Genomic DNA, 20,723 nt, shown 5'->3' with positions numbered 1-20,723 from the left:
GAAAGAGCTCAGATGTAAGTTTATTTCATCTGCCGTGGCATGTAAAAAATACTGCCTTGAATTTGTGATTGTTTGCGAGTTTAGACTATTATCTTTCTGAGAACAGAGGAATACTCTTTAATGTATACTTGTAAATTCTAGTTTTCTACGTTTCAAATAAGATATATAATAAGAAATATTAACAAATAGTGTAGTAATAAATAAGTGTTTCAGCTATTATCTTAAAAAGTTTGTATTCAGTTTGTCTTTCCAGTACTAAACTAATTTACAAAGCTAGGATATAATATAATTTTCAAGAGTGAATAACTCACAGAAAATATGCAACTTGAACAAATGGCTTTTGTACAAGCCAGAAGCAAAGAATATAAAAATTAAAAATTAAAGAAGGGGAAGATGAATTACATGAGTAGCGGAAGGAAGAGTATAGAATAGCAAATATTTCTTGTAACTTACTGAGGAACCCGAGAAGAAAAAACGCATTTGTCTTGTGGGTCTAGCTGATCTTGGAGCCCTGTATACATTTCCAAAATACTGACAAACCATTCTGATTCCGGAACCCGTTTGAGTCCAGAAATTGTTTGCTTGTTTGAAAGAAAATTCAACTACTTTTTCATATAGGCCTAATACAGTAAAACTGCTGTAACCATTAGGTCTCTTCTAAACAAACAAATCAAAAGTAGTAATATACGAAGACGTATTTGGCGTGTACTTCCTTACAAAATAATTAAATCGCTACAGACGTGTATCAAAATCAAAAGGCATGACGTTGAAACGAAGGGAGTTTAACGCAAAAGGAAACGAATCGTGATTATTTCCAAGTGCGCATTGACGGGGGCATGTTTCAGCGTTCCATTTGCTTCAGGGATTTTCAAAGCTTAGAACTCTTGTACACAGATCTCTCTCGCAACCAGAACCTGGCACATAAAACAAAGCGCTGTTATACGGAACAGAAACGCACTCATTACAAAGTTACAGTGCAGCCAATGGTCGACATAAAATCGCGAAACTTTCTCCGCAGGCCACAAAAGTATGTACTCATGCTAACATAAATCTCTTCTTAAATATAAATAGAATAAAATTAAATTTTGTAAAACGAATATTTGGGAATCCTATGGAATGCCTCTATTATAGCAGTGAGATTGGAAATGGGGATGGAGGGTAGTTCGGGAAAAATATTACTTAGGAAAATTAAAATGTTGGGTTATATTGCAGAGAAAGAAGAAAATGATATCTTTAAAAGATGGTTAAGATTCCGACAAATTACGAAAATTAAGTATAATTCGATAAAAGAATTAGAAACTAAGAAACTGTGTAATTCTGACCATTATTTGGTGATTGGAGAATTAAGAGAAAGATTATCAGTAGCCAAGCGAGTAGAGCAACAAGTTAATATTACTAAATTCAATATTTTGAAATTAAAGGACGAGGAAGCTAAGCAAAATTATCAGGTCGAAATTTCGAATAGGTTTGCCACTTTAGAAAGTTCCGACGAAGTTGAGAAAGAATTAGATGTTAATAGCGTGTGGGAAAATATCAGAGATAGTATCAAAATTGCAGCTGAGCAGAGCATAGGTTATTATGAAACTAAGAAAAAGAAACCGTGGTTTGATGAAGATTGTTGCATGGTAGTAGAAAGAAGGAAACAGGCAAAATTGAAATTCTTACAGGATCCAGTTGAGGAGAATAGAGATAATTATTTCAATGAAAGACGGGAAGCAAGTCGTACACTTAGGAATAAAAAGAGAGGTTACTTGAAGGAAAAACTGAATGAGGTAGAAACAAATAGTAAGAATAAAAACATTCGAGATTTATATAAGGGTATAAAGGAATTTAAGAACGGATATCAGTCAAGGGTAAACGTGATCAAGGATGAGAATGGTGACTTGCTTGCAGACTCTTCATCAATCCTAAACAGATGGAAAAACTATTTTGCGCAACTACTAAATGTACATAGGCCAAATAGAAATGATCGGGACGATATTGAAATACAAACTGCTGAGCCATTTATACCCGAACCCACGATTTCAGAAGTCGAAATTGCGATAGAAAATCTGAAAAAGTACAAGTCTCCAGGTATCGATCAAATTCCAGCAGAATTAATACAAGAGGGTGGAAGTGCATTATATAGCGAAATTTATAAACTTGTACTTGCTATTTGGGAAAAGGAAATTGTACCAGAACAATGGAAGGAGTCCATAATTGTACCTATTTTTAAAAAGGGGGACAAAACGAACTGTGGTAACTTTCGAGGAATATCACTTTTGTTGACGTCGTACAAAATTTTGTCCAATATTCTTTTGAGGAGATTAACTCCGTACGTAGATGAAATTATTGGGGATCATCAGTGCGGTTTTCGGCGTAATAGATCGACTATTGATCAGATTTTTTGTATTCGGCAGATAATGGAGAAAAAATGGGAGTATAAGGGTACAGTACATCAGTTATTCATAGATTTCAAAAAAGCATATGACTCGGTTAAGAGGGAAGTATTATATGATATTCTTATTGAATTTGGTATTCCCAAGAAACTAGTTCGATTAATTAAAATGTGTCTCAGTGAAACATACAGCAGAGTCCGTATAGGTCAGTTTCTATCTGATCCTTTTCCAATTCACTGCGGGCTAAAGCAGGGAGATGCACTATCACCTTTACTTTTTAACTTCGCTTTAGAATATGCCATTAGGAAAGTTCAGGATAACAGGCAGGGTTTGGAATTGAACGGGCTACATCAGCTTCTTGTCTATGCAGATGACGTGAATATGTTAGGAGAAAATACACAAACGATTAGGGAAAACACGGAAATTTTACTTGAAGCAAGTAAAGCGATCGGTTTGGAAGTAAATCCCGAAAAGACAAAGTATATGATTATGTCTCGTGACGGGAATATTGTACGAAATGGAAATATAAATATTGGAGATTTATCCTTCGAAGAGGTGGAAAAATTCAAATATCTTGGAGCAACAGTAACAAATGTAAATGACACTCGGGAGGAAATTAAACGCAGAATAAATATGGGAAATGCCTGTTATTATTCGGTTGAGAAGCTCTTATCATCCAGTCTGCTGTCCAAAAATCTGAAAGTTAGAATTTATAAAACAGTTATATTACCGGTTGTTCTATATGGCTGTGAAACTTGGACTCTCACTCTGAGAGAGGAACATAGGTTAAGGGTGTTTGAGAATAAGGTGCTTAGGAAAATATTTGGGACTAAGCGGGATGAAGTTACAGGAGAATGGAGAAAGTTACACAACACAGAACTGCACGCATTGTATTCTTCACCTGACATAATTAGGAACTTGAAATCCAGACGTTTGAGATGGGCAGGGCATGTAGCACGTATGGGCGAATCCAGAAATGCATATAGAGTGTTAGTTGGGAGACCGGAGGGAAAAAGACCTTTAGGGAGGCCGAGACTTAGATGGGAGGATAATATTAAAATGGATTTGAGGGAGGTGGGGTATGATGATAGAGACTGGATTAATCTTGCACAGGATAGGGACCGCTGGCGGGCTTATGTGAGGGCGGCAATGAACCTTCGGGTTCCTTAAAAGCCATTTGTAAGTAAGTAAGTAAGAAACTGTTTAGGACTAAATTCGTTATGGTAAGAAATTGGTTCAATTAATATAAATTTGATAGGAAAAATTATAATGGAAGGAATAATGAGATAGTGAGACAGGGAATGTTTAACAATTGAAATAGTTTAAAATCACTAAAAGATTATAAAGAAATGAAAATCATGTGGGACAGGAAGGATATACAGAAGTTAACAACAGAGGAGAAAGGATGGGACTAACGTGATGGAGATTGGGAATTTCGAGGCTGAAAAATAGAAGATATAATATGTCGTTTATGTTTTCAAAAAGAAGACGCGATACACATACTACTATCTTGCCCAGAAAATTAAAGAACAATAAAAAAATTATTGAGTAGCCATTACTAAAACTATATGTAGAAATAGCGTATAGAAAATATTGTATACGTAGAACAGTAAACGGAAGAAAATTGAGGGAACTGGAAAAATGTTTGTATATAGTAAAGAAATAATGGGAAGGGAAAACTAAAGTACCGTATAAACATAGGCCTATGTATATCAACAAAAAATAGTAATTAAAGGGAAAAGAAATAACTGAATGATTGTATGTAGTTTGGAATATACAGGGCTTTAATTTCAAAACTTGCCAATCTAAATAACTAATTTTAAACGACACCTCTATATTTTTATACTCAAACTAGTGGCTTCTGCAGCAAATGCTGCAAACTAAGTTCATTAGACGTTCAAATAAACATTTTTCAGATTTATTTTCAATGAAGAATACCAGACATTCTGAAAGTTATTTGCTTCCATAATAATGAAAGATACTTTCTCTCGAGCCAATACTGAAGAGAACCACGCATATAAATATCTACACCACACCGCCATTAAATATATGAAAAAGACACAACCCCACTTGATTAATAACTATAAAAATATTTGATTTTTAATAATATTATTATCTTACGTAAGTTTTATACCTTTCAGTAACATATACTATTTATACTATATAGCCGCCACTCAGTAAAATAATATATAAATCAAAATCTAATTTAAGTTATTCTCTACATCTACTTACATAACCCCAAAAGGTTTCGCTTTCATATCATCAATATAGCATTAATATGTATAATTAATGAAAAATAGTCACATCATGGCATTAACTACAATAATATTTCATTTCTAATGGTAATAATGTCATCAAACCACCTCAAGTTTTGTAGTTATTAATATCCAATACACAGCTGTACCCAGAAAATTACACACCACAGAATCGAACCTGTAAATTATTTTTAGTAAGTTAAGTTTTTAATAACCAATTTAATTTGAGCTCTAAATATGTCAGCATTCTTTCAGATCATGGCCTTCGTGTAATATTGTTTACTGTAGTATGTGTTTTGTTTTATTCTGAAATGCAACACGGCCGACTTGATGCTCGCTTCGCTTCTCCTTTACAAAAAAAGCGAAGGGTATGTCAAGTCGGCCGTGAATGCTATTAGCTAGTTCTCAAAACTGACGACAGATGGATTTTGGAAAATAGGAAAATTATGTTTAAAAATTGACATTTCACTGACAACTACTATTTTTCCGAAAAACTTTGAGTTCCGAGCTTCAAAATGAGGGATCATTTATTAAAATCCGTCCAGCCGTTTTCCCGTAATTTCCATTACCAGTTCAAATTATATATAGATAAGAAAGAGTATTCAATTGTTTATACACCTCATTCATTTGTTTTCACGTGTTCTGTGTGTTCTGTCATCGCCTGGCAACCTGGATTGTTGTTATTGTTGACTAGAGCTGAAGAGAATCAAGCTATAAAAACTTATTGAGCCTTTAATGTAATACTTGTACTTGCGTATTAAATTATTTCAAGAGAGAACATACTGTAAACCGTCCTTATTTATTGAATTTAGGAAATTACACAAAATAAGCTGTGTTTCCATCCAACAATCAACTGATAATATTTCACTGTGCAGTGATGATGCATTTCTCACATAACTCAAAAACTATCCAACATCCTGTGATGACATTTTTTGTGTGTATTTATGCATGTCATATCTATAATATGATCCAAGATCACTTCTCTACCTTTGATAGATTGTCTGATAAAAAATAAATTTATTTAAAAAAAATGATCAAATATCAGCATTTTCTATTACACAAAATAAAAAAAAATATTATTTATTAAGGAATGTAGTTGAAAGAGCATGATATTGTAAACATGAGTTTCAGCAATAAAATAAAAGAGAGAGAACATGAAAAAGTTCACATATTTTTTAGTTATGAGGGAAACGCTTCATCACTGCACAGTGGACTGACAACATTTTGAATTTAAAAAATGTAAATAATTTTTTTAAGTCGTAAAAATATATTTTTTTTTCATATAGCAGAAGGACAGTGTTTTACACACACTAATTTTCATTTTTGTAAAAGATACAGTAATGGAGGAAAAAATGTTGAATATTTCCAAAATGTTATTGTTGTAAGCTGTGCCTAACTCCTTAAACCCCTGTACCTAACCCCTTAGTGTTCAGAGGTCCCTAGTTTCTGTTGAATTGATTCCTAGTCATTCGAAAATTATCTTATATCAAAACCTTATTTGCAGGAGTTGTGGATAATATAAATCATTCTCTTTCAGTTACGTACAGCCCAAGTTTTACTGCAGTATTGTAGCACCACTGCCAAACAGGAACAAAATAATTAATTCAGCCACGTCTTAACATAGTGGAAGAAGGTTAATCTAACTGGACCAGACACGATCTTTGTAATATAGTGGCAAGTCAATTTTTTTTATCTAGATGGTGTGCACAATATCACTTCGGGGGCTCGCGAATAGGGATGTGGGTTCAAATAGTTTTGCAGTGGATAAGAGTTGACACATATGCTTTGCATTCTTCACACGTTATGAAGGCACAAATTTTCGAACCTCGTTCAACATCACGAAAATCAGAATGCCCGGAGACCGTTAATGTTCTCTTTAAATTCCATTTGTACTCGCAGGAATTTGAAAGCTCATCACCGTTGTGCAAAACAGACATAATAGCGGTTCAGACAACGGTATGTTGTGTTCCAATCCTGTTACCCTTGAACATTTAAAAAGGTAAGATAGACTGCTAAAAAAAAGACCGGTATAGAGCAAAACAATAGCTACATCCTTGATTATTTGTCGATGATGATGGTGCTAACAAATGTATTATATCACAGCTCGATTTGTACAGTTCATTAATCAGTCAATAGGCAGCGACAGCTGGTTTGCATGCATGCAGCTTGGAAGGAAAGATAATAATAGACTTAATCCACATGCTCTTACCTGTGTTGTTTTCTCAGACATGAGCGTTGGGAAGATGAATTATAATGCTAGAGATTATGGTTCCATCTCCGTTGCAGAAGAATTCAATCTCCTTGCCCCTGGAGAGAAAGGAAATCACAGTCATTATGTCCGACAAAATTAAGCAATTAAGGTCTGGTACATACATAGCATAAAAGCATTCGTAACTTAATTTCGTACAGTGAACGTGGAGTCTCGCTTAAATTGGATGTCCAGAATGTATGGTTTACTTCTTTAATCTCTCAGCAAAATTACTGCAGTGCCATCCCGGTAGATCAGTGCTAGATCGCGTATTTAATAACCCGCGGACTCCGATTCGATACAAGGCATGTCTTATTTAACGACGCTCGCAACTGCAGAGGTTCTATCAGCGTCGCCGGTGTACCGGAATTTTGTCCCGCAGGAGTTCTTTTACATGTCAGTAAATCTACTGACATGAGCACACTTAAATGCCATCCACCTGGGCATTGACTGAAATGATACTTATAATGGAGAAGCTCGGAAGATGAGGTTTTTTTCCCGATTCTGCCCGTTTCTCTCAATTTACAGAAGTTCACCCCATTTTTATAGTAAAGTGAGTGAATTATTGGCAGTGACCAGAACGTAATAGAGGAAGTGTGTGTGTGTGTGTGTGTGTGTGTGTGTGTGTGCGTGCAGTGTAGTGAAAGTGCAGTGAGCTACGGAGCCAATTCAGTGCGTTATAGTGTCAAACTAATGAATTTGATATACAGGGACATCATTTTATTTTTACTAACATTTTTAATATTAATCTGGCTATACCTTTCTATTAACGATTGAAACAGGAAACACCGTTTGCTACCCCTTCCACGACTGGAGTTCGATGCTACTGGCGTAAAATACAAATCACTTTACTAGGTATAGGAGGGAAGAAAAGTAGTTCATCCAATTATGTAAACTAGGAAATATCACAATTTTGAGTTTGATAATTTTCATTAGGTTTTTGTTTAATCAAAATACAGTACTGTATTACCACTTAGTGTTTTTACTCACCAACTGAGCTATCCATTCGGACGTATTAATTATGCAATGTATATTATACTTTACAGCTCATTAGCGTACAATATAGAGAATGAAGTTAAATTGAAAACTAATCATAATATGGATATTTAAACACATTTTTTAAAATGGTGGCCGTTCATTTCGATACATGCTTCAGTTCTTCTGTGCATATTATCGCAGTATAGACTATTGTATCTAATTCCAATTACTAGTTTCGTCCTTCGTACGAGTAACTCATGTTGAAATAATTCTGTACCTACTCTATAAAAGAGTACCTTACGTACTGTAAATTCAATCTTCACTTCTCCCCGATTCGAAAAGATAAAATTACTCAGAAATGCTATCTACTGTCCGTTCAAGTTGTTTTGTCGCAGGGTCGTAGAAAGGGGTGTGAATCACGTGACAGTTAATTACTTAACGAGGTCCTTTTATTTAAGTTATTTTAAACACTTTTAAACTCAGGTACAATAAAAATTGAAGTAAAAATAAAATGATGTCCCTGTACAATAAAAATTAGCGTGTTATAGTGAATGAGCAGTATGTAGTTCTGTAAGTGCAGCGATTTACAGGGTTGTTTCCGATGTCACATAACGAATTTGAATGACGTCATGTGCGTCAGGAGTCACACGACAGCTGAACTGTGGCGCGAGGTGACAGACCAGTAGTGAGTGATCTCATAGTCAGAGTGCACGGCGACTCACAGCAGAAATTCCCAAGAAAATCGAGCCTTTTTGGAAAGGATACGTAATGACCCTTTCCAATGCCAAGTACAGTTAAGTGAAAATAAAAGAAACCTGCAATAAACCAGGTTTCGTTATTTCCAAGAAAGGCATCTTCTGTGTACTTAATAAGATTGGTAAAGCTCGAATGGAATTAATTTGTATCATTTCGTGGGGTGCGGCGACTTGTGACGGGGGTAGATTTGCTTGCTTTTCCACTTTGGAATTAATCCCATCCGAGCTTTGCCAGTCTTATTAGATACACACAAGATGCCTTTTCTGGAAATAACGAAACCACGTTTTTTACAGGCTCCTATGATTTTCACGTAACTGTACTTGGCATCGGAAAGGGTTGTTATGTACCCCTCCCAAAAAGTCTCGATTTTCTTGGGCATTGCTACAGTGATACACCGTGCACTCTGATTACGAAATCACTCACTACTGGTCTGTCACCTCTCGCTGCAATTCAGCTGTCGCATCGGTGTGATTCCTGACGTATGCTACATGATGTCATTCAAATTCGTTATCAGAGATCGGAAACAACCCTGCATATAGTCAGCCAGCTCAGCAAGATTTACTGATCGAGTAATGAGTACAGTTAATTTGTAGTGATTAGTGAATGTAGAGGGATGTTGAAAATGTAAGTAGGTAGTGAAGAGCATATAAAATATACTATTATAACGTATTATGTCTTTATATGCTTTTGATTGTATATTCTGTTATTCGTTATATTACACAATGATTCATATAAAACGGGTGGTAGGCTATTTAAATTCTTCCTATTTCTGTTTGATAGAAACTACGAAGGTGCAAATTATTTCTAAATGTAAAGTATAGCTGGGATAATTGCTTATCATCACAGTAGATGTTGAAAACGACCTCCTTTCTTTGCACACATCCGTAGTCGTCGCTCCATATTTCTCGCATTTCGCTGCAGCATTTCCTAGTTCATTCAATTGATTTCTGTGAATATATTTTTCTTCAAATCGTCACTTTTTCGTGGTCAATTCTTACCAACTCTATTTTAACCCCACTAGAAATAATCCTGTGATTTTAGGTCAGGAGATCTAGGTGGCCACAAATTTTCAGAATTTACTCTATCATAATATAACTTGTGCCCGTCTACTGCAATCTCCTCAGAAATAATTACGTCGTTTGTCTCAAGAAGCGGGGTACTCCTACTCTACCTGTCAAAAAGCGGCAAAGATAACGAAACTGTGGCCATGCAACATTAGTGTTGTCTGCGAGAGTCGGACCATGAGAAACGAGTTCATTATTGCACATGGTTCGTGGGTTTAATTTTGCGGCTACCCAACATCCTGAACATCACGTGACTCTCTCAAACTGATCACAAGTTACTGTTGTAATGTAGTTAGAACAAGGTTACAAGTTCAATGTTTGTCCTTAGTATGGTTGCATATTTGGAAAGAAAATGGATCCTGTAATTGTGTCGTAGATTTATGATAATTGATATAACCCTGACGTTGAAGAAGGAGAACCTCTAGGCAATATTTCCGATAGAGATTCTTGATAAAATGTCTTACTTCATACCAGGGAGAGTAAAAAAGTAACCTTAATAATCGTTTTATTATTTCAATATGTACAAAAAAACTACAAACACTTCATCACTTTTCAACATAGTATAACAGGAACACTTGCATTGAAAGTAGTGGGGACTATGTTGAAAAGTGATGAAGTGTCTGTAGTCTTATTGTACATATTCAATTAAAACAATTATTAAGGTTACTTTTTCACTCTCCCTCGTATATGTAGGTAATACCTTAAACTGCACTGGTCTCATATGCGATTCAGAAATGTAGAAGTGAGGTCCTAGCCACTAGGCTATCGTATCGAAGGCTGTGGAGACTTCCATAAAGTTTTTAAACTTTAAGTTGGGATAAAAATTGTGAAACAGTTATTCGAGAAATTGTGCAGGATACAGGTAGCGAAATATTAAATTTTGTAGATAAAGTTACAATCAATACGAATGACGTACAAATGCACACATTGCATGCAGTAGTGTTTTGTTATATTTAGCGATACGTTGATTAAACATTCGTTATGAATGATATTCTGTAAATACTGGTATTTCACAATGTGCAGTATACATGTGTATGGCAGAGAAGGGATAGCAGTAATAATGATAGAAGTATGTTGATGCATTATTTATGTTAAAAACTGAAAGCAGAACAAAGACAAACTTACGCCGTGTGGCTTGGAAGGTTAGATCTTCAAGAATGTATTATTTCATATTCTAGATTAATATTAATATGTTGTATAAGAATACAGACTGGAGGTACAGGTAATATACAATAAAAGCATTTTATACGTATTTATTCTTTGAATTGTAGGTCTTAATTATTAACGATACAAAGAATAATAAATTTTATGAGTAAACTCTAGCTCAAAATTTGTGGAGGCAAAGTTTCACTGCCAAAATCAAACCAATTCGTCATTATTATCTCATGTCCCTTCTGCAATTCAGTGTAGGAAGCGAGTATACTATGATTTCGCGGCTTGGTGTTAGATATCCGATATTTTAAGTTATTTTACGACGCTTTATCAACATCTCAGATTATTTAGCGTCTGAATGAGATGAAGGTGATTGTGCCGGTGAAATGAGTCCGGGGTCCTGCACCGATAGTTACCCAGCATTTGCTCATATTGGGTTAGGGAAAACCCCGGAAAAAACCTCAACCAGGTAACTTGTCCCGACTAGGATTCGAACCCGAGCAGCCTGGTTTCGCGACCAGATGCACTAACTGTTACTCCACAGGTGTGGACTGATATCCGATTTCGACTGGAGTACAACACCAAAATTTTACAGCGTATTCCGAATTTCACCGGACCGGTGGAAATACAATGACGTCACGCTGCAGCGAAATAGGAACAAAACTGCTGGAAGTTTCGATGGCTGTCATGGCCACTGTATAAGTTGTTGTCTGTGCTACGCTAGCAAAATTTTGCGAAATTTTCGTACTGCCATCTCGGTCAAAGAAAAGAGAGCATAAACAATTTATTTCTTGAACCGGTAGTAATAACTGGTCCGTTGACATGTTCGCTCATAAGCCATTAACATATTGTTTTTACGTTGTGCTCATTACAAACAATACAGCAGAACTAAAGCAGAACACACCGCCGTGACACAACAGTGCACGATGTCATTCGTCTGCCAATTCCCGCCCTATACAAGAACCAATCAGATTCACTGATGGCGGCTGATGGAGACTGCCACCACCTCTGCAAGCTGATGGCACCGGTGCGACACCGACATCAGTGACTCCATCGGTGAAATTCGGAACACCGTGATGCCATCAGATTGCTCAGCGCTGAGATTCGGAATACGCTCTTACTGTCTCAGCGCGGGAAGGTGGAATAGGGAGTTAAGGGATGGTCTGCCGTGACGCAATCGAGTTATTTACGCTCGGTCTGCTTAACATCTTTGACCGACATGGGTCATTCTACAAAAAACGTGCCTTTTAGAAGATAAAAATTTCAAATAAAATATATAAAAAAGTAAATATGAAAATTAATTTTCTAACCCATATTATTCCTCCTTTGAACTAGAATATAGATGATTATATTATTTCTTTATTATTTAAAATAAAAAATAAAATGAAATAGTGTAATGTGGAGAGCACGAAAAAATTTCTCTGAGCAAAAATATCCCTGAACACTGTATCAGAGCTACTTTGTCTACTAGAAGTCTCGGAAAATGTGCTTTCGAAAGACCTCATTATGCTTTGGTGAGAAATCCTCATCTAACTTACCGGGTTAAAGCAGATCCCATTCAATTTCATAATACTTTGAGTCACACATGCGAATCTGTGTAAATACAATTTCACAGATTTTTCGTCATTCTTGTTATCCTGTTGAACTCTAAAGAGGGCTAGAGAGCAGTCACGTGCCTGATCCTAAGCTGGCACTCATTGTAGTCTCTAGCCTGTGTGAACTGCCAGCTAGGTAATTAGAGCGGCGATGAAACCATGAAATAGGGAGATGATGGGATCAAATGTAATAACTGCGTCAAGCGAAGCATTTCGGCTAATTTGTTTATGTGCAACAAATTGATTGCTTCTCCGCCCAGGTATCACACACATTTAATTATAGTACATCATTGTTAGCAGGAGAGGGATTTATTAAACAGCCTCAAATTTCTAAACAACACTCCATTTTCCCTTTTTCTCATCCCGCAGAACAGAGAAAAAACTACTCTTACAGGAACTTTCATTAGTGGATAATTATAGAAGACGTAATCAGAAACTTCAGCCTTCCCTACTAAAACAAAAAATCTTAGATCCGTTTTCCCTCGTTTTCACAACGTGCATGACTATATACAGTAGAATATAGATCCTTTGTTAATTAAGTGCTATATTGATATGTATAGTCAAGGAGCAGAAACATACAGTATTCATATTATGTAATTATCTTAAATGTGTTTCCTCGACTATCATCCAAGTAATTTCGTCATAGAGAAGTAGTGCGTATTCATTGTATTTTGAATGTTTTCTAGTTTCGGAACATTTCAACGTGAGTGCGAAATGGCCGGCAAATTTTTCGCGAAGCCTTTTATCTGGAATAGAATTTTTTTTTTAAATGAGACAAATCTACGACACGAAACTCCCAGGTTTATTTCCTTTCCGAAAGAAGCCATGCTAAGGGTCTTATCGTCCATTAAATCCATCGCCTTCAGTCAAGTGGAAGACGCGGGTCCAGCGGTAATACGATAACTCTAGATTATCGAGGACAACTATAACGTCATCTTCTTTTTCCCGTGATGGCCTAAAATGTCGGCACAGTCATCGTCCGAGTGATCTGAAATCTACCAGCTGCCATGTGTCGATACATGGATTCTGTCGGCTTCGAAACAGTTGGAAACTCTAAAAGGCCAAACAAAGCGGATCCGGTTGATGTTAATAATAAATAGGTCAATAAGTAAGGGTAAGTCTCATTTCACAGTTTAATATTCGCTAACTCCATTGGTCAGTTTAATGACATCATAAGCACTTATATGGTACATAAATTCTCATTAATAATAACATAGAAATGTTCATACATTATTATTGAATATGAAGTAAAAATAAATTAATTTAGGCAAGATAATAACATCAATAGGCATTCTTTCGGCAATATATTAAATTACATGGTAATGTAATGTCTGGATAGGAACATACAGCTTTATAATTATACAGAAGTAGTAGTAGTAGTAGTAGTAGTAGTAGTAGTAGTAGTAGTAGTAGTAGTAGTAGTAATAGTAGTAGTAGTACAGTACTTTTATAGTAGTAATAAGTAGAAGTAACAGAAGAAGTAGTAATCGTGGTAGTCGTAATGGTGGTGGTAGTTATAGTATGGTAATGGTAATGGTGGTGGTAGTAGCAGTAGTAACAGCAGCAGCAGTAGCAGCGGCAGCAATAATAGCAGTAGTAGCACCATTAGTAGCAGTAGCAGTAGCAGCAGCAGCAATAATAGCAGTAGTAGCACTATTAGTAGTAGTAGCAGTAGTAGTAGTATTTTACGACGCTGTATCAACATCTAGGTTATTTAGCGTCTGAATGAAATGAAGGTGATAATGCCGGTGAAATTAGTCCGGGGTCCAGCACCGAAAGTTACCCAGCATTTGCTCGTATTGGGTTGAGGGAAAACCCCGGAAAAAACCTCAATCAGGTAACTTGCCCCGACCGGGATTCGAACCCGGGCCACCTGGTTTCGCGGCCAGACGCGCTGACCGTTACTCCATAGGTGTGGACAGTAGTAGTAGTAGTTTAGTAGCAGCAGTAGTAGTAGTAGCAGCATTAGTAGTAGTAGTAGTAGCAGTAGTAGTAGCAGCAGCAGAAATAGTAGCAGTAGTAGTAGTAATAGTAGTAGTAATAGTAGTAGCAGTAGAAGTAGCAGTAGCAGCAGTAGTAGTAGCATAGCAGCGGCAGCAATAGTAGCAGTAGTAGCAGCAGTAGTAGTAGTAGCATTAGCAGCAATAGTAGCAGTAGTAGCACTATTAGTAGTAGCAGTAGTAGTAGTAGCAGTAGCAGTAGTAGTAGTAGTAGTAGTAGTAGTAGCAGCAGTAGTAGTAACCAGCAGCAATAGCAGCGGCTGCAATAGTAGCAGTAGTAGCACTATTAGTAGCAGTAGTAGTAGTAGTAGTAGTAGTAGCAGTAGTAGTAACCAGCAGCAATAGCAGCGGCTGCAATAGTAGCAGTAGTAGCACTATTAGTAGTAGCAGTAGTAGTAGTAGTAGCAGTAGTAGTAACCAGCAGCAATAGCAGCGGCTGCAATAGTAGCAGTAGTAGCACTATTAGTAGTAGCAGCAGCAGCAGCAGCAGCAGCAGCAGCAGCAGCAGTAGTAGTAGTAGTAGTAGTAGTAGTAGTAGTAGTAGTAGTAGTAGTAGTAGTAGTAGTAGTAGTAGGGGATGGGAATCCGGTATGGCTTAGTGGATAAAGCATCAGCACGTAGAGCTGAAAACCCGGGTTCAAATACCGGTGCCAGAGAGAATTTTTTTCCGTTCCATTACTCTTTCATCGTACGATGACGCAGAATATCTGCATGGAAACATGATATGTACTTCGGTACATTAAAATAATACATATTTATAATAAAATACACATTTTCGTTCACGAATTTCAGAAGTTCATTAGACAGAACATATGCATTACATCATGAACAAGCCACAAGTGAGGTTCGAAGTTTTTACTAGAAGAAAATCAAAATTTAGCTGTTTTCTTAGTGCATCATGGCGGTTGGTCGACACATTAAATTAATTAGATAACAGACGTATTTAGCATATATGGCTTGGAGATATGCCGTGTGTAGACAAGGTGTTTGGAAACATTTCATTGAATCGATTCAAATGTTTCTTAACAGTAAAATGAGTGACCTCTCCCAGGTCTAATAGTTTTAAACTATTTTCAGTTGTTTATTTGACCCACTGAGAGCACTATCCGCAGGGATTAAACATGCAACCAACAATCAAGTATAAACTTACATACTGTAATAAATTGGTTGAATTAATCCATCTAAATCCTCAGGAGTCGACAACCATTTCCCAAGGTATTTAAACCGACCAAAGTTCACAAATACGGAACAGAATATGTGAGGAAATTTCTCTTCCTTACCATATCGCCTACACCTGGGACCATCCATGACGCACACAAGAAGCAAGCGTCTCCTCAGAAGGCAGTTACTTGTCAGTATTCATTATCTCCTACAAGGATTGCTTTTAGTAGGCCGTTCCTCCTCTAGGGTAAATGCTTGAAAACGTCTGGTATAGGGATAAGTATGTGCGGCTTTATTTGACATGTAAAGAAAATAAGTGATGAGGGATTTGAGGAAATTTTTATGATTGCGTGTAACTTCTATATAGGAATAAGGATAAATAAATACAACTTGTTTTAAGATTTAAGTGCGTTTAATGAACGGAATGAAATAAGCTAGCCTATGAATAAATGAGTTAACAGTCAACACTCTTCAATAATAATAATAATAATAATAATAATAATAATAATAATAATAATAACTGTTACTGTGGAGTAACGGTTAATGCGTCTGGCCGCGAAACCAGGTGGCCGGGGTTCGAATCCCGGTTGGGGCAAGTTACCTGATTCAGGTTTTTCCGGAGTTTTCCCTCAACCCAATGTGAGCAAATGCTGGGTAACTATGTACTTGTGCTGTACCCCGGACTCATTTCACCGGCATTATCACCTTCATCTCATTCAGACGCTAAATAACCTAAGATGTTCATAAAGCATCGTAAAATAACCTTCTAAAATAAAATAAAATATAATATAATATAATAACAATAACAATAACAATAATAATAATAATAATAATAATAATAATAATAATAATAATAATAATAATAATAATAATAATAAAGCATTTGAAATGTGGATATGGAGAAGAATGGAGCGTGTGAAATGGACAGAATATGAATGAAGCTGTGTTAAAAAGAGTGGGTAAAGAAAGAATTATGCAGAAAATGATAAGGAAAAGAAAAAAAAACTTGGTTGGGTCACTGGCTGAGAAGAAACTACTTACTGAAGGATACAATGGAAGGAATAGTGAACGGGAGAAAAGTTCGGGGCAGAAGAATATACCAGATGATAGACGACATTAAGATATACGGATCATATGCGGAGACTTAGAGGAAGGCGAAAAATAGGAAAGATTGAAGAATGGTGGGTTTCTGTGAAGGACCTGCTCTTGGCAGAAAACTGTGAAGGAATAACAATAATAATAATAATAATAATAATAATAATAATAATAATAATAATAATAATAAAAACAATGCATGAAAACAAAAATGTCCTGTTACGATAAAAAGTAAAGAACTGTTTTTAGTCACAGACAAATAGCAATTAGACCTAACTGATATGTTGTATGAATTAAGTACATGAGAATATTCCATAAATGCTGTTACAGTTATTTCTCCATGTGTATGTATAAAAAGTAATGCCAACGTTGTATTAAATTTCTGTAATTTCGCATGTATTGCACACGTGCCTGTTTCTACTCACAATTGAATAATGCCATTTTTAAATAAACACAAAATAATATTGGAGTTTTAAGTGGTTTATATGGCTATGTATGCACAATAAACGTTTATATCCCATGGGTAATGAAAGAGAAGCCGTGGATTTTTTAAAATTATTCCACTCGCAAAAATGTGTCGTTATCTAATCCTACCGCGTGGCAGGGCCACTGTTTAAGATAACGATGACTCCCGAGCTGCAAGATACGTTACAGAACATTATTTGGCAGCAAGGCGGTGCACCCCTCATTTTCGTAACGAAGTGCGGAAATAACTAAATGAAGTTTTTATCCACCGCTGGATCGGTGGTCACGATCACAACTTGATTTTACTCATATGGCCTCCGATGTCCCCTGACTTCACTCCATGTCACTTCCTTCTCTGATATGTCAGAGATCGGGTTACGCGCCACTCCTACCTACTATCTTATCTGGTCTGAGACGCAGTATTAGAGTGTTGCGGCTATTACACCAGACATACTGACCAGAGTGTAGGAAGAACTCGACTACAAGTTAGGTGTGTGCCATGTAACAAGGAGTGCCCACGTTGAGAACTTGTAGTGCGTGTTCTAAAAACTCTAAGACCTACTCTTCCACCCTATGTACAACGCAGGTGAATTAAATTATACAACCTTAAAATTTCGATATTTATTTATGCATGAATGTATAGTAACAATCCAATGGATTATAATAAACGCTTCCGAGTAGGTTATGTACACATGCGGACTACTCTTGTGTATAGGATAGGAATGGACTTGGTCAAATTGTTGAGTTTATCGGATATGATGCAAGCATTTTCACAGAAAGTGAAATCAAATGACAGTCTAATTTCCGTTTCTCAAAATTCTTCTATTTTTTATTAGTGTAGGTCGAATATAGACGTTACACGCAAAAAATTAGTGACAATGGCATATACTTTCTCATTATTAGTGATGGTTCGAAAAATAACGATAAATGCGGAATCTGCCCAAATGCTGTCAAAATAAATAATAATAATACGTTTGAAAGCGTGTTAAGTATATTACTGTAGTTTTTATTACGCGAAAAAATTCGAAAGGTTTGTGTTTCTGCGAAATTGGAAAACATACCTTGGTTCAGCGGACCTCTTTGAAATTACTCAAGAGACTCCGAGGACTACAGGTTGCGAACCGCTGTTCTAGTGATATAGTATTTAGCGATCACGATCTTCAGCTATCTGGAATAACTCCTGTCTGTAAGCTTGCTCATTATCTTAAACTGCATAACTAAGACATCTGCCGCCTACCCACTCATATTTCCACCCAGTTTTATCTTTCATGAGTTGAGGCATATAATTTTTTTTTTCAAGAATATGTCGTAGATATTCTATTTTTCTGCGCTTTATACTTAAAAATAATTGGCTTTATGTATCCATTTGCTTAAGGTTAAGGACTCCATCGTTATATAGGCTATGTAGAGTAGGACGTCCTTAAAATTCTTAACATGCTCCTCTAAACCCACATCTCAAATGTCTTAAACTCTCCTAATGACGTCAGTTTTTTTAAAGTCCACTTCTCTTTTCGACGGCATAAAATTTACCAGATGTAACATTAGGCCAATTTGTACCTAATGATAAAGATAGGTAATTGATTGTGAGTTAGGGTTGTATTTTTAAAAAATGCTTCTCTAGCTTTTTCGATTAAGTATGTCTCAGGTGTCTTTTTATCCAGGAACATATTTCAACGGTATAACACAGAATGCGGCAGAAACAATGACCCATTTTAAATTGCGCGCTATTGTTGACACGGCTTCCTAGAGAGTTAATGTTGGTACCAGTGTGTATAGTTCCGTCGCTCTTATTTCCGGCAGCCAATCACGTTGCAGGTCGGCTACATTTAAACGTGTGCGTCTTGTCATTCGCTGCTGATGACGTTATGCAATTCCTAAGGCTCGATAAATACTTAATATAATCGCCCGCCGTTTTGGCTCTTTCGTTGGCGTTCGCAGAAAGCACACGAGGACGTTATTTGCCGCTCAGTTACAGTGCGTTTGATTTATTATCACAGTAGCTACGACATGACAGTGTTTAACGGTGCGGCAAATAAATTCCTCGACTGGTAGCTCGGCAACGAAAGAACAAAAATGGCGAACGATACTACCTACCTAGACTTTATAGAGCCTTCACTTCATAAGGCATAAGCAAAGAGGAGGAGTCACGCCGGAAATAACAGCGACGCGACTATAGTAAGTACAGTTCAAAGCATTGTCTGTCAGTATGGAGCGTTGGTCAAAAGAACATCGTGCGTTTGTAATTGAAACGTTTTTCAACATACGAACGCAGCGTTTGTTTTGGCAACATTTTGACATTGTTCGGAATGATAAAGTTCCGTCCCGGAAGTCGATTACGAGATGGGTCCAGCAGTTCAGAGCAACAGCATCTGCAGCAAACAAAAAGCCCCCTGGTAGGCCACGTAAGGTTCGCACCCCGGACAACATTGCAAGAGTAACAGCTGCTTTAGAGCGAAGTCGAATGTGATCAGTTTGTCGGCATTTGAAAGTCCTTAATATGTCGGACAGAAGTGTGCGACGGATGTTGTATCTAGATATGAAGTTCCATTCTTACAAGCTCCAAGTTGTGCAACAATTATTGCACAGAGACCTGCAGGTACGTCAAAATACAGCTTCTGGTGATGTTCAACACTTAACTCGATTTTCTCAACAAGTTCATGACGTCTGACGAAGCCCATTTTCACTTATCGGGCTATGTGAATAAGCAAAACTTCAGGTACTGGGTGCTTACTAATCCTAATCAGATTCACGAAAGACCACTTCATAGCGCAAAAGTTACTGTGGTGTGGAGTGTCTGTGCAGGGTATTCTTGATCCGTATTTTTTTAGAATGACGCAGGTCACTATAACATCAGATCGATATGTTGTTATGTTGCAACACTTCTTAATGCAAAAATGCGCCGTTAAGGTACGTTTTCCTCGGTGCGACTATTGCGATGATCGTTCAACGATAATCGTTGAGCACTATTTCTTTGTATTTTCTAGAGTCGCGGCAGTCGCTCGGAGGAAAACAGCTCCATAGAAAATACAAAGAAATAGTGCTCAACGATTATCGTTGCACGATTATCGTTGAACGATCATCGCAATAGTCGCACCGAGGAAAACGTACCTTAACGGCGCATTTTTGCATTAAGAAGTGTTGCAACATAACAACATATCGATCTGATGTTATAGTGACCTGCGTCATTCTAAAAAAACAACGATTATCGTTACACGATCATCGTTGAACAATCATCGCAATAGTCGCACCGAGGAAAACGTACCTTAAACATATCCATATGCAGTCGTTGTGGTTCCAATAGGTCGGTGCAACCGCTCACACACCCAGAACGTCCCTGACAGTCTTACGCAGAATGTTTCCAGAGCATCTTATTTCTCGCTTTGGTGATGTCAACTGGCCATCCCGTTCGCCTGATTTATCGGCTTGTGATTATTTTCTGTGGGGATTCCTGAAATTCAAAGTGTGTGCTAACAGGCCAACAACTATTCAGGACCTGAAAAACAACATTCACGCCGAAATCGAGGCCATAACAGGCAACGCTCTTCGTAAGGTTATGGCGAATTTGCGTGTTCATGC

General features: G+C 36.9%; 1 protein-coding gene across 4 annotated transcripts in view; it reads right to left on the bottom strand.

Annotated features, from left to right (window-relative positions):
* Nucleotides 1-20,723, bottom strand: part of Ac76E (adenylate cyclase type 2 Ac76E) — a 1,046,273-nt gene that overhangs the window by 741,145 nt on the left and 284,405 nt on the right. For all 4 annotated transcript variants that reach the window (XR_011335836.1, XM_069845293.1, XM_069845295.1 and 1 more), the window contains exon 4: nucleotides 6,843-6,940. Coding sequence is in view for 3 of the 4 variants with exons in the window: in XM_069845293.1 (XP_069701394.1) it covers nucleotides 6,843-6,863 (21 nt within the window). In the remaining variant the exon portion in view is untranslated. The remainder of the gene's footprint in view (nucleotides 1-6,842; nucleotides 6,941-20,723) is intronic.

Source organism: Periplaneta americana, chromosome 14, assembly GCF_040183065.1.
Source record: "Periplaneta americana isolate PAMFEO1 chromosome 14, P.americana_PAMFEO1_priV1, whole genome shotgun sequence".
Taxonomy (NCBI): Eukaryota; Metazoa; Arthropoda; class Insecta; order Blattodea; family Blattidae; genus Periplaneta; species Periplaneta americana.
Note: the sequence above shows the minus strand (reverse complement) of the source record. Positions and strands in the feature narration are given on the sequence as shown.